This window comes from Pelobates fuscus, chromosome 1, assembly GCF_036172605.1.
Source record: "Pelobates fuscus isolate aPelFus1 chromosome 1, aPelFus1.pri, whole genome shotgun sequence".
Lineage (NCBI taxonomy): Eukaryota > Metazoa > Chordata > Amphibia > Anura > Pelobatidae > Pelobates > Pelobates fuscus.
The window spans coordinates 58,528,501-58,543,397 of NC_086317.1; the positions used below are offsets into that span (position 1 = coordinate 58,528,501).

Here is a 14,897-nt window from a genome sequence, read left to right on the forward strand (position 1 = left end):
TTGTGAAAATGTTCCCACAAAAGGATAGACTGCAACTGGTTCCAAAAATATTTGTTACAGTGATTCATTTTTTAAAACTAAAACTCTTGGTCATAACTGGAAGATTTTGGCAATTTTATGATTAAGTTAAAACGCCCACAAGTATTTTAGAAAAAAATACCATTTAGTATATATCATTTTATTAAATTATTAATTATTTTTTTTAACTAGGAGAATTTGGTGAAGTCTGCAGTGGTCGACTCAAACATCCATCTAAAAAGGAGATCAATGTGGCAATCAAGACTTTAAAAGTTGGCTACACCGAAAATCAGAGAAGAGATTTCTTGAGTGAAGCCAGTATTATGGGGCAGTTTGAACATCCCAATATTATTCGTTTAGAAGGAGTAGTTACAAAAAGTAAGCATGGGGTACGTTGGGATGGATTAACCCCTTTACTAATGTATCAATATCTGTTCTGTGGAATTAACTCTACTTAACTCTAACATATTTTTTTTTTATCAATGAACTAATTAATTTAACCAGTTGTGAAGTGTATTGATTAAAAAATTTATTTTTTGAAGAACATTGTCGCACTAATAAACAGATATATTTAAAAGTGATCATAATAATATACATATAATTGGAATAGTACATCACAAATATTTTTATTTGTGATCATATTCTGAAACACTATGCAAAACTATATAGTACACTTCTATGACTAAGCAATTTGGTACTATATTGCCAAATTTAGATTTTTAGATGGCAAAATCGAGCCACGCTTAACTACGCTATTTCAATTGCTGCATTGGAGAATTTCTCCCAAATGTTGCCTCAGCTTTGCCCTTCTGATTTAATTTGTGAAATTTTGGTGTTTAGTGAATAACCCTCATAGAAGTATTATCATTTCACTCATACAATTATTGTTATTGGTCATAACATATTGTTAGGCTAACCAAGGCACAAGTCTCTATGCTTATGAGAACAGGCACCTGTATATTGTATGTTAGTACTCAACAACATTTTTTTTTTAAAAAAGAGGCAAAAGTGCTCATTCTGTGGTTATCCGTGTGCATAACTAAGCACTGTGATTGAATGCAGGTGCACATAATTGGAGCAAAAAGTTCAAAAAGCAATCAATCACCAAGGGAACCTAATATACCCAACGATTTCTGCTCTTCTAGAACTTTGTTCCAAAATGGCGGTTTACACATAAAGTATGTTTGGATATCAGAACAAAACTATACAACTGTTCCGTTATGAAAAATTATGATTTTCTAGTCTTGGTGGTAATGGAGCAAGATTTGTGAAATAGGTGATGAGAACGAAAGCTAGAATATGTAGTTAAGATTATTTATTGACATGGATATTATTTTTATATGTAAAAATATGATTAGGACTTCAACTAGAATTTTAGCCCTGTATATATTTAATTCATTAGAAATTCACTGTATGTACATGATAAAATATCAATTTAAATAATTTATACTTCCAGGTAAGCCAGTGATGATTGTTACTGAATACATGGAGAATGGTTCTCTGGATAGCTTTCTCCGGGTAAGTGTTTAGATATGACTTATAGCAACACTTATAATTTGAGACATTCCTAAATAAAATATTTCTAAATAAAACCAAATAAAACTAATTATGTGCTTCCTGGTAAAATATTGTCTATTTTGATGTATTGTTATTTTTATCATCAATGTTATATCGTAAGACCATAATACCACACTCTTTAAAAAAACACTCTAATCACCTAAAGCGCTTTAGCTCACTGAAGTGCTTTAGGTGTTAATAGTGTGTTCTCTTTTCACACTTTATAAAAGTGCACATTTGAAAAGAAATACTTATGCTTCCTTGAGGTGGAACTGAGCTGAGAAGGGGGACACTCTCGTCAGTCGATTAGAGGTAAGTAACCTTATAGCTAGAGGAGCTGCATGAAACCAATTATCTAAAGAGCATTAAAAATAAGTTGTTATTTGTAATGATGGAGTGTTCCCTTAAAGGGAAACTTCACTGCTCACATTTTTTTTTTTTTAAATACAGATCACTCTTTAGTAAATTTAACCCCAATGAAATCATGCGTGCATTTAATTATGCATCTTTTCACTGGATATATATATATATATATATATATATATATATATATATATATATATATATATATAAAGCTTACAAAAGCTGCAAATCTTTTGCCTGGATCCTTTGCTAGCCCTCCCCTTCTATCCTAGCAAGGATTTTCAGTGGCTGTCCAATCACAGGCTTCCTTATGCAGCTTAATGAGTATTCTTTGCAAGGCAAGTGCTATAAGCAATTCCTCTTCAACTTTGCTCCAATGAGCCTAGCAACCAGAAAGTAACAGAACTGAAAGTCTGATTGACAGGTAGGTTTTGTAACAAGATTCAATTATAAAAGTGTACATTTTTATTGAAATATTTTTGTAAAATGAAACAAGAGATCACACTCTTCACACATAAAGCACTTCAGCAAGTAAAATACTTTAGGGTCGTGGAGTGCATGCGGTTGATGTAAATAACAGCTTTTTAACTTTACAAGTGAAATTCCTATTTTTTTCTCTAAAGAAAATATCCATAAGTTTGTGTTAATTGAAGTCAGGAATGTAATTTATAATTTATACTCCATGGTTAGTTATCCGGTAAAATTAGGTCTAGAATTTCGTTTTGCAGAGCAGCAATTTAATGGCCAATTAGTATCTTAATTGTACACTTGAAATTCTTTTCAGAAACACGATGCTCAATTTACCGTCATCCAGTTGGTGGGCATGCTCCGTGGTATTGCATCTGGCATGAAATATCTTTCTGATATGGGTTACGTACATCGTGATTTAGCTGCACGCAATATTCTCATTAACAGTAACCTCGTCTGCAAAGTTTCCGATTTTGGACTTTCTCGCGTTTTAGAAGATGACCCTGAGGCTGCCTATACTACAAGGGTAAGAGGAGATAATGGTGCCATAATGATTATTTTTATTTGTGATAATTTATGATAAAAATTTAATGATTGGCACTTTAAGTAAACTGCATGGAACTAATATATATATTATCTTTGGAAAAATATATTAAACACATTTTTGAATTTAATGAATATACAATAAATTGCAATGTTACTGAATCTGTATATATATGTATATATTCATTTTTATTGTGCATTGTGACATGAAATCCTAGCAATGTGTCTTCTATTGTTAATGTAACAAATTGTAGTCAATGCGTGCAGCTTACAGTCTTTAGTATTATTTTAAAAGGTTTTAAAATGTTAATAATGACTTTATCTGTTGGATCTTTAACATTTCAGAATAAACAAATCAGACTCTAACTGTATGATTAATAACAGGATTATAGTTAAAAATAAACTTTGGTAAAACTAATCCTCAGCCCAATGACTAATGGATCTGGATTGTTCGGGGATTTAAATAAGGGCTATAGATGGAGAAGTTGCTTATATCACCATTATTTTGGTATCATAAAACAGAGCCATGTAAAACATCCATTTTAAGCATATAAAATATATAATCCTTAAATACCAAATGTTATCTTTGAAAGAAGCTTGGACAAATGTGTTTAAAGTAACAATTTGACATATTTCTGCCATCAGTAACGCACTAATTGTTTGTTTTGGATGCTTGTTTCATGAAATAGAGTGTATGTCTGTTCCAGTTTTACTGGTAATGTAGAAAGTTGTGATCATTGCTGGCACAAGGCTGTTGGGATTTCCGAGCTTGCTTCTACACTTAGTTTGATCCTCAGGGCAGAACGGAGAGAGGGGAACAATACAGATACCAAGTAATTGTTTCTCAATGCTAAATGCAGAGGTTTTACAGATTATATTAAATTGCTTTTATTATTTTTATTGCTTTTAGTAAAATGATAGGAAACTATATATATATATATTTTTCAATTTCAGGGTTTCGTTGATAGTAGGGATAGTGCACAGACTATAAACAGAGAAGGGGGAAAAAAAGGAGAGAATCGAAGGGGACAGTACAGTATCATTTAAAGCATTTAAATTATAATTTAATAGTAACATTTCAAGAATCATGTAATTCTAATTTACAATGAGGAATGTGAAATAAAATTATCCAAAACCGATTAAGCATCTATTATTGCTGGAACCAGTCAGTAATGGGATATCTTCCATATTTGATATCCCTCTACACACTCAGTGTCACAGTTGTTGTCAATTAAATCGATTGAGTGACGTTCCCCAATAATATCTTGGATTGTAACAATAATAGATATTATTGTAAACATAATATCCGGAAGTATTACTTTACTGAGAGGGTAGTGGATGCATGGAATAGCCTTCCAGCTGAAGTGGTAGAGGTTAACAAAGTAAAGGAGTTTAAGCATGCGTGGGATAGGCATAAGGCTATCCTAACTATAAGATAAGGCCAGGGACTAATGAAAGTATTTAGAAAATTGGGCAGACTAGATGGGCCGAATGGTTCTTATCTGCCGTCACATTCTATGTTTCTATGTAACCAAAATGATGTCATATCCAAATTTGTGAGGCATCTCGAGCATAGCAGAGAAGTCTGTATTACAATTTTTTAAACATGATCAGGGTTAAGTACCACCTGTATATAACATTGAGATGGGTTTTGATGCGTGATGCTTTGTGGCAAGTAACAATTTGTAAGTTCTAGATACATATTGGGACAATTTGGAGCAAAACAGTAGAGATGAAAGGGAAATGGGAGTTCTAACTGTCTGTACAATAAGGCAAGACTTTATGGTGCATTGGGATATCTTAGAGTTACAGACTTAAATGTAAATAAATTCTGCCAGATTTGAGGGGTTTTGTATTTATTAAGTAGTCTCTCAAATCTTAAAAGGTAGATCATTTGTAAGTATAAAAAGTAAGCTTTGCCGGGAATGTAATAGAGAGACTGTACTGAGTAAATATTAGCAAAGTCGGTTTGTGAAACAATAGTCCTACGCATGTAGGGTAAGCAGTGTCCTAATATTTCGATTTGGAAGTAGGAACAAGATAGGAAATGGATGTTAGATTACTGAGAATTTAGAACAGATAGTGATATTAACTTATCCTGCATTTGTAGAAATAAAGTGATAGAAGTTGCTAATTCCATATGTTGCTAATTCCATAAGGATGTAAGAAGTGATTTTTTTTATTGTTACCCATTGTAAAGTATCTCTGAGGGCGTAAATAAAGAAAATAAGTAACAATATAGATACTTGGTGATATTGAGAAATATTTATAATATTAAGGGCAACTTTTCATTAGGACGGTATTTTTTTTTAACTCTTGGTCTGTTATGAGCCCAGGCAAATACATATGGGCTGGTGTGATGTATTTCTCACAGACAGCTTCTTCAATGTGCAGCTGTTGTCCTTAATTCAGTTCCTCTTCATATTGTGATAGGATAGAAGGAGGGAAGAGAGGGGATTGCACTGGCTCTGTCTCTCCAGCCTCTCAGTAACAGCAGAGAGACTGAAATAATAGAGGCAGCTGCCAATATCAGCTGTTGCCCAGAAGTGCACTCCCTCTAAGCTATCACCAACCGTGATAAAACCAGGGCTGCCTGAGATTAGGGGATCCACCCTTTACCATCACAACATGCTTTGTTAATTCTCATGCATGGTATGACATTACCCACTGTGTTGAGAACTGAAAATATGTATGTAACAGGAACAATTTTTATTTTTTCTTAAATTTTGTATAACTCTTTTCATAGGAGAGAATTTTTTAACACCCTTGTGCATTGCTACTGAGTTTAATTTCGTTTAAATTCTATATAATAAGAATATAGTTACAGTAAAAAAAAAAATTTATATATATATATATATATATATATATGTATATATATATATAATATAATAATATTGATGATGAAGAGGAAGACCTTTGGTATATACTAAAGACTGATCAAGCAAAACAAAAACCATTAGCTTAATTAAATGTATTGTCAATTGTTCAATTGTAGGAATTATTATAATAACAAATATAGATTTATTAGTAAAATGGGACATTACCTTTTGAAATTAGAGTATTACACAGAAGTATTATAAGAGGTTTAGTTTACTTTTCTCAATTGTGTCTTCAACCATGCTAGGTCCCATTTTGGTTTAAACCAAAGACCTCCCATTGCTTGGAAATATATCATACAGCAGGGCTTCCCAAACTTTTATGGGCCGAGACCCACTTTTCAAAACGGTAATTTTTCGAGACCCACTTGCTTTTAATGCGTATTTTAAAAAAGTGAACACCATGGCAATCAGCTTCAGAGGCATACAATTGGTACACCATGGCAATCCGCTTTAGATGCATACAATTGGCATACCATGGCAATCAGCTTTAGATGCATAAAATTGGTACATCTTGGCAATCAGTTTTAGAGGCATACAATTGGAACATCATGGCAGTAGTGATGTCTTGAACATAAAATGTTCCGTTCGCGAACGGCGAACGCGAACTTCCGCAAATTTTCGCGAACGGGCGAACCGGGCGAACCGCCATAGACTTCAACAGGCAGGCAAATTTTAAAACCCACAGGGACTGTAACGGATCACCTGGCACCCCGACTGGGTACCTCCGTTAATGGATGCTCCTAGCGCTTCCAGAGGACTCCAAGCACTCCACCAGACACCATAAGCACCGCAGGCTGCAGCTATCTCCCTTCAGAACGAAGCAGGAACAAGCTCTTACAAGAGCTCAGTGATTATAGCAAGGGAATATGCCTAGCATAGCAATCCCTTGTAGCAGATTCCCCCAATAAGAGACAGGACTCAAGTTGAGGGTAAAAATAGAACTCTCTGGCTGCTAGCTTGCAGCCCTTTTTATTAGGTGCTCCCATGAAGGGGAGGGACACACACAGTAACGTACATTAACCAATCACACAATAGTTACATCCGACACATAGCCCTCCCCTCTACCTGTAAACTAATTATCTGTACACACAGGAAAATACAATTATCATAGGTAGGGAAAATACAGTTTTTACACAACATTCATAACTCCCAAAATATACATCACATTCGCATAAAAATACATATTCACAATCAATCCATTCAGGAACAACATACTCAAAAATCATACGAATTGGACCAGGGGTTCAAAAGTTAGTACAAATGTGCATTTGACCTTCTGGAAGCATGGTTTTACAGGGCCCTCTATCCTGGAGACAATGGGGGGAAGTAATCCAATTATCCAGGACTAGAGGCAGACTCCATTAACCACATGGTTGCAAAACGACATAAAACACTTTAAAATACATAAAGTCACATTTTACACATAACACACAGACATTTCACATATCCCCAGATAGCTCAGGTCTGAGTGCACATTATTAGGTGAATGGCACTCAGACCAACCGAATACAGTTTAATCGCCATGGAGCCAAAGTCTTTAATCACACGAATAGGCTCCATGGCATAGCTATCTGGGTTACCACAGCTCACACAGGGCAAGTACCAAATGACCCCACTGTAATTAAAGGGCCAGAATGAGTGACATACACTCTGGTATGGCCGAATACTGTTTTTAAAGGGCCCAATCTCCCAGGGCCATAGTCCAAAGGCAGCAGGCGGGCAGCCAGGCTTCTCCAATGCAATGTGGCGAGATTGCTCTCGTCACAGGGACTCTTTCTGGCCACAATATTGATGGAAAAGTTGTTTCAAGGGGACTAACACCTGGACTGTGGCATGCCGGAGGAGGATCCATGGCAAAACTCCCATGGAAAATTACATAGTTGATGCAGAGTCTGGTTTTAATCCATAAAGGGTATAAATCACCTAACATTCCTAAATTGTTTGGAATAACGTGCTTTAAAACATCAGGTATGATGTTGTATCGATCAGGTAGTGTAAGGGTTACGCCCGCTTCACAGTGACAGACCAAACTTCCCGTTTAACGCACCGCAAACAACCGCAAACAGTCCATTTGCACAACCGCAAACTCCCCATTTGCACAAGGTTGGATACCAAGCTAGACTGATGTTCTTTTTGGGGTGCTATCCTTACAGCAGAGATCAGATGAGTCCTTCAGGACTGTAGTGGACACTGAATACACTAGCGTAGCAATCGATTTCCCTATTAAATCAGCAGCAGCTACACTATCCCTCCTCTCACTAAGAATGCAGCTTCCGGGGGGCGGGGCCTAGCTGTCATGGAGGAAAGACGCACTTCATGTGAGCTCCCTTAATATCTTACTTTATCAACAAGCGAATTTCAACCCAGAAGGGGATGACCCAGCAATGTTGCTCCTACCTGACCGACCCTACATGCTTAATAGCGGTCAGCAACTCGACAGAGTCTTACTTACCTCCGCGTGGCAAGTGTGGCCTGGTGCTCACCAGGCGGGAGAGGCGGCCGATCTCCTGATCCTGGGAGCTACTTCCCAGCTGGAGCTCCGTTACCCCCCCCTCGGACCAGTGGGGGTTATCCCAGTCCACCCCTGAGAGGCTGTCTGGAGCTAATGGACGCACAGAGCACAGCCGCCCAGGCTGACATACTCATCTGCGACTCTCCCAATATGGCGGCAGCCGCGTGTCCTTCTGGTACCAGCAAAGCATGGCAAGATATTGATAATTTAATCAATTTTGGAAGCAAATAACAAGCAAGAAACCCCAACAAGCTCCACCACAGCCCCAACAAGCTCCACCACAGCTAAGCGAAGCAGTCCCCATTAAAATCAACCAACGCAAAAGGCGTTGAAGACGGGACCGGAGGCACAAACAGAAATGCAGAGCCTGCCCCACTTCAAGCACTCGCCTCCACCTTAAGCCACCACAATCCCGCACCGGACAAAACAAGCTTCCACCACCTCAAGCCGCGAACCCGGCACTCAGCCAGAGACTTGCCTTTGTTGTTCCAGGTGTCAGGGACTCCCAGGGTCTGCACCTGGCGCCCAGAAGGGATCGGATGAGCACAAGCAGTAAACAGCAGCCTGCCAAGCATGTCCCACTATAGCCGATCCTCCACACCATGCCTTTGATCACATGAACTGCTCTCTGCACATTAACTAATCGTAAAGTAGCAAGCGTTTAAATATGTCATTATTTCACCTCCGTAGTTCCTTACATGCCTTTACCTTAACCGTTCATGTATTATGTATTCACTAGTCTCATGGGGCGACTCACACTTGATTTATAACTAGTGGTGGAGCTGCTGATATAAATACACAGTTGATAACGTGCTAGCTACACCCTAAACATGACAGCCATCTTTCACAACAATGTACTGCTATATACTCATACCCTCAGTGCAACTAGCCATGATATACGCACGTGCAGCCTAGCATGCTCAAATATAACACACTTCTGTAAAAAAAAAAAAAAAAAATTAAAAAAAAGAATGCAGCTTCAGAATTAATCTAAATTGTATGCTGTTTAGGAGGTGGGAGGGTCTGGGAGGGAGGGTCTGCTGCTGATTTGCTGGAATGTGTCTGCTGACTGTGAGGTACAGGGTCAAAGTTTACTCAATGATGACGAATAGGGGGCGAACCGAACATTGCATATGTTCGCCATCCGTGGCGAATGCGAACAAGCCATGTTCGCCAGGAACTATTCGCCAGCGAACCGTTCGGGACATCACTACATGGCAGCTTTAAATACATAAACTTGGCACACCTTGGCAATCAGCTTTAGATGCATAAACTGCTTGAAGGGAGCCCGGCGGCATACAGGGCAAGCTGCCGGTCTCCCTCCTGGTGTCAGTCTGCTTGCCGAGTCCTCTGCGGCCCTGGATGTGTGGGTCAGCGCGACCCACTGGGAATCGCCCTGCGACCCACCAGTGGGTCGCGACCCACACTTTGGGAACCGCTGTCATACAGCATATGTGGTTATTGATGGATTAGCAATTTAATGCAACCAACAAATAAAAAAATGAAATTCAAACTTTTGGCCAAAAAAGCTGAGCTGGATAAAAAGCTCAGTTGGTGCATTTTTTCACTTAAACTATTTACCTACAAGACCAGATAGCCAAAACCTCCTAGGACATCATTCCTCTCAAAATCGGGATGTTTTTATCTGAGAATGGAGAGGAATGTGGCTTGCTGAAAGCAAGTGTCAGAAAGGTCAACATTTAGAACCTTCTTTTGATATGATGTGTCTTGGAGAGTGAAACATTTTCTGCACCATTGCATCATACTCTCCGTCTCTAAACAGTCATTCTATGTATGGTAATCTAATTGGACAGTAAAAAATTAAAAGCTTAACATGTAGTACATTAACTAAAAACATGCAAACAAATTTCAGATGGGATCAAACTTAAATCAACACTATAGGGTCAGGAGCACAAACATGCATTCCTGCACCATAGTGTTAAAAACACATTTAAGCCTCTCGCTTCCCCTTAACTCCTTAAATAACTCCCATTATTTCCAGCCCTGAGCAGGTCTGCCAGCACTGGCCCTGCCTCCTTCACTGACATCATCAGAAATAATTATCTCAGCCAATCCAATGCTTTCTCATCAGTGCAGCACTGACCCAGGAAGCGCCGTGGCCGTCTGAGTAACTACCACTAAAGGTGTCCCTTGGGAGCAATGTCTCTGAAAAGGCAGCATTTACATGAAAATGCATTTAGGGACATGCTATACTCATCAGAATAAAGAGTCCATTTAAATTCAATAAGCACAGTAGCATAAAATTATACATAGAGACGATTTGTCGATGGTGCTCTGTTCCAAAATTGAGATTTGGAAAATAAATACGAGAACAGGTGTGGTAGTGTTGTTTTTACTGTCATTCTGAAAAAGACACAATAAAGAAAGGAAAAAAAAAACCACTAAGCACTACAGTTGTAGCAACCTACTTTTCTACCCTACCCTTACCTTTTGTGTCACAATAGCTCCCTCCCTCTAGCATGTAAGCTCATTGAGCAGGGGCCTCAACCCATCTGCTCCTGTGCTTTTAAATCATCTGGTTACAAATACGTGTCTGTTTGTCCTCCCATTGTACAACACTGTGGAATTTGTTGACGCTATATAAATAATAATAATTATAATATGTTTTCACATGCATGATGTTTAAGGAATGTAGCTTCATCAATAAATATATGTTATGCAAAAAAATACAAAGCAAATAATAAACCTGTAATTTAAAAACATAGACAAATTGCGGAATCCTTGCAATATTAACATTCATTTGATACAAAAACATTTAAAAATAGTTTTGTTTTATATACTTGACTTTTTTTTAAAAATTCAATTTTTAGCTCATATTTGGTATGCAAATTGATTTGTGATTACACAAAAAACAACAACAAAAAAAACATTATTATTCACTAAACTGTAAGTTGACGACAATTTACCTAGCAATTATACATTTTAGATTTGAATTTAAAAATATCTCCATCTGAACTATTTGTTCAGCTCAATCTAAAATTGTATTTTCTGTATTTTGTAAATTGAGTAATGAGTAAGGGTGCAATTTGCACACAGTATACATTTATGGCTATTCTGAATTGTTCTCAAAAGTGATGTAAAATGAAGATGAAATTGAATAATTTGCCTGAGGAGCTTTAAATGATATCTTTCTGAATGCCCGGAATACAGAATTTGTCCCTTGTCAGTTAGCCAGAGTTTCAAATATTGAAAAAAAGAGGCACTATAAAATATGTTATAAACCCTCTAAACCTTATATGCAAGTGAAACAAACATCTAATTAAAAAAAAAATCACAAGATTAAAAAAAAGAAACTGTTCACAATTATTTGAAACTCCCAGGAAGTTTTCATAAAAACAATGTAATCCTTAAGACGTCTTGGGTGATCTGATGCCTTATTTTATTTTACAAAAAAAAAGACAATAATTTTGTAGTTTAACCCTTTGAATCCGTAAAGCGAGTGTTATTACATATAGCTCTCAGTTAAAAGGGTTTAGGTTTATAAGACACACATCCTGCTTGCAATCTGCCCTTCATTTTCAGTAATCCGCTTTCATGCCATGACTTCATGTCTTTATAAACATTTACAAATTGCACACGTAGGAAGGGGAATACGAGGGATTTGGGACAGTGTTTTAGGAAATAACAGAGATATCCGAATCGAGCAACAGTAGTAATGCTGTGTCTGACGAGTGGAACCCAGGGATAAAAAGTATCTTCGGCTGAAAGATCACAGTCCTCTGTTTTCATGTTCACAAATTGTTCAACGTTCCCAGATCTAAAAACTGAAAGCAAAGTTACATGTGTTTTACATTTACAATTTGTTTTTATCATACTGTTCATAATAGAAAATGTAGACCATAAATCCAATGACCAGGAAAGGAAATTTATATTTTCCTGTTTAATTCAACTGACTGATAATAAAATCTCCCAACTGATCGATTAAGTGAAGGGACTTTGGTAACGTGACGTTCGTTGAAACTAGATATGTAGTGTGTGTTATTTAACCCTCCAAATGCTATAGCCTTTCACATTCATGAGTTTTTTCATTACAAATAAATGTTATATCTTTTTAGTAATGTGATATTTTTTAGATTTTGTGTTTTTAATTGTCAGCGTAAACTTAGATAGTTACCTTGAGGTCTATTTAATAAAAATATGAGCTGCATTACTTTAACGAACAACTTGTAAAATTGATGGGTCTTTTGGGATTATCAACTCTTCAAAAGACTCTAAATTTCAAACTCAGCTCTTCACTAAAGGCTAGTTATCTAATACAGTCAAGTTTGGCTTGAGATATATATATAGCAAATACTGCAGGTGTCCAATCCCGAACATTCATACAATTGGAACATTGAAGTGACAGCAGACAGTTATAATAATTAATAAAAAAAATGTAAAAACAGCAACAACATGTCTGGATCCACATTTAACAGATATATAAATAAATTCTATTTTGAGATAGCGTAAACATTGATCTTGATTATTTTCCATTTGTTTTACATATATACCCAGCTTTAAATTATGCAAGTACATTTTTCGGTAACAGGTCTTTTTTTTTTTTCTACTGGGCTTTTTGAAATTTGGGTGAACACAGTAAGAAGCTGCTATTTAAAGTTACTTTCAGCGAGAACATATTGACAAAGATAAGATGAGTCATATTGTGTGCAATTAGTGCAGGGTGGTTAAAACAGCTGTCATGTGTGTTAATCCTACTAGTGATGGATGTACAATGTTATTTAACTATTGTGTGCCTGAAACAGGGCATTGAAGTAACCGAGTAGCAAAGAAAATTAAATAGCAAATAGGTCATCTTTAAGGTGCTCTGGAGTATAGTGATTTAAACAAGAATGGCAAAACTGAGGCTTAAATAGCTCATTTCGAAAAATATTGGGTATATTGTTTTTAGCATACAATATATAATGTCCTTGTCAAATTTCCACATTAACTGTGAATAACTCCATTATGTTAAAAGAATTGTATGATAATGTCTAGCACAAGTGAAGACAACATCTTGTATGAAATCAAATGCCTTAGGAGGCAATTACCGTATATACTCGAGTATAAGCCGAGTTTTTCAGCCCATTTTTTGGGCTGAAAAACCCCAACTCGGCTTATACTCGAGTCAGAGTCTGTATTATGGCAATTTGCATTGCCATAATACAGACTGGGGGGAGAGGGGGGCTGGCAGAGCTGTACTTACCTTTCCTGCAGCTCCTGTCAGCTCTCTCCTCCTCCGCGCCGTCCGTTCAGCTCCCTCTGTCAGCTCCCAGTGTAAGTCTCGCGAGAGCCGCGGCTCTCGCGAGACTTACACTGGGAGCTGACAGAGGGAGCTGCACAGACCGCGCGGAGGAGGAGAGAGCTGACAGGAGCTGCAGGAAAGGTAAGTACAGCTCTGCCAGCCCCCCTCTCCCCCCCACTGAACTACCAATGCTGGACCACCAGGGAAGGAGAGCCCCCCTCCCTGCCATATATCAAGCAGGGAGGGGGGACGAAAAAAAAAAATATAAATAAAATAATAATAATAAAAAAGGGGTATAAGGACCACTATGGGAGGGGGGGGGGGTATAAGGACCACTATGGGAGGGAGGGGGTGGGTTAAGGACCACTATGGGAGGGAGGGGGGTATAAGGACCGCTATGGGAGGGAGGGGGGTATAAGGACCGCTATGGGAGGGAGGGGGGTATAAGGACCACTATGGGAGGGAGGGGGGAGGGGGGGTAAGGACCACTATGGGAGGGAGGGGGGGGGTAAGGACCACTATGGGAGGGAGGGGGGGGGTAAGGACCACTATGGGAGGGAGGGGGGATAAGGACCACTATGGGAGGGAGGGGGGTATAAGGACCCCTATGGGAGGGAAGGGGGGATAAGGACCACTATGGGAGGGAGGGGGATAAGGACCACTATTGGAGGGAGGGGGGTATAAGGACCACTATGGGAGGGAGGGGGGGTATAAGGACCACTATGGGAGGGGGTGGGATAAGGACCACTATGGGAGGGAGGGGGGGTATAAGGACCATTATGGGAGGGAGGGGGGGGGTATATGGACCACTATGGGAGGGATGGGGGGGGATAAGGAACACTATGGGAGGGAGAAGGGGGATAAGGACCACTATGAGAGGGAGGGGGTGGGATAAGGACCACTATGGGAGGGGAGGGGGAAGTAAGGACCACTAGGGGAGGGGAGGGTAAGGACCACTAGGGGAGGGGTGAGTCAGGACCACTGGGGGGGGGGGAGTGAAGGAACACGGGGGTGGGGAGGTAAGGACCACTGAGGGAGGAGGAGGGGAAGTCAGGACATATGGGGGGGGAGGGGGCGGCAAAAAATGTTTTGCCTACGGCGGCAAATATCCTTGCACCGACCCTGCACACACTGCATTCACACACTGCATTCATGCACACACACACACTGCATTCATGCACACACACGCTGCACTCATACACACACACATACGCACACACTGCATTCATTATACACACACTGTAAATAAATATTCAATTAATATATTTTTTTTAGGATCTAATTTTATTTAGAAATTTACCAGTAGCTGCTGCAT

At 38.6% G+C, this 14,897-nt stretch overlaps 1 protein-coding gene across 2 annotated transcripts in view; it reads left to right on the top strand.

The window, feature by feature from the left end:
- Positions 1–14,897, top strand: part of EPHA3 (EPH receptor A3) — a 282,807-nt gene that overhangs the window by 252,241 nt on the left and 15,669 nt on the right. For both annotated transcript variants that reach the window (XM_063448712.1, XM_063448722.1), the window contains exons 11-13: positions 211–396; positions 1,475–1,536; positions 2,723–2,932. In XM_063448712.1, coding sequence (XP_063304782.1) covers positions 211–396; positions 1,475–1,536; positions 2,723–2,932 — 458 coding nt within the window. The remainder of the gene's footprint in view (positions 1–210; positions 397–1,474; positions 1,537–2,722; positions 2,933–14,897) is intronic.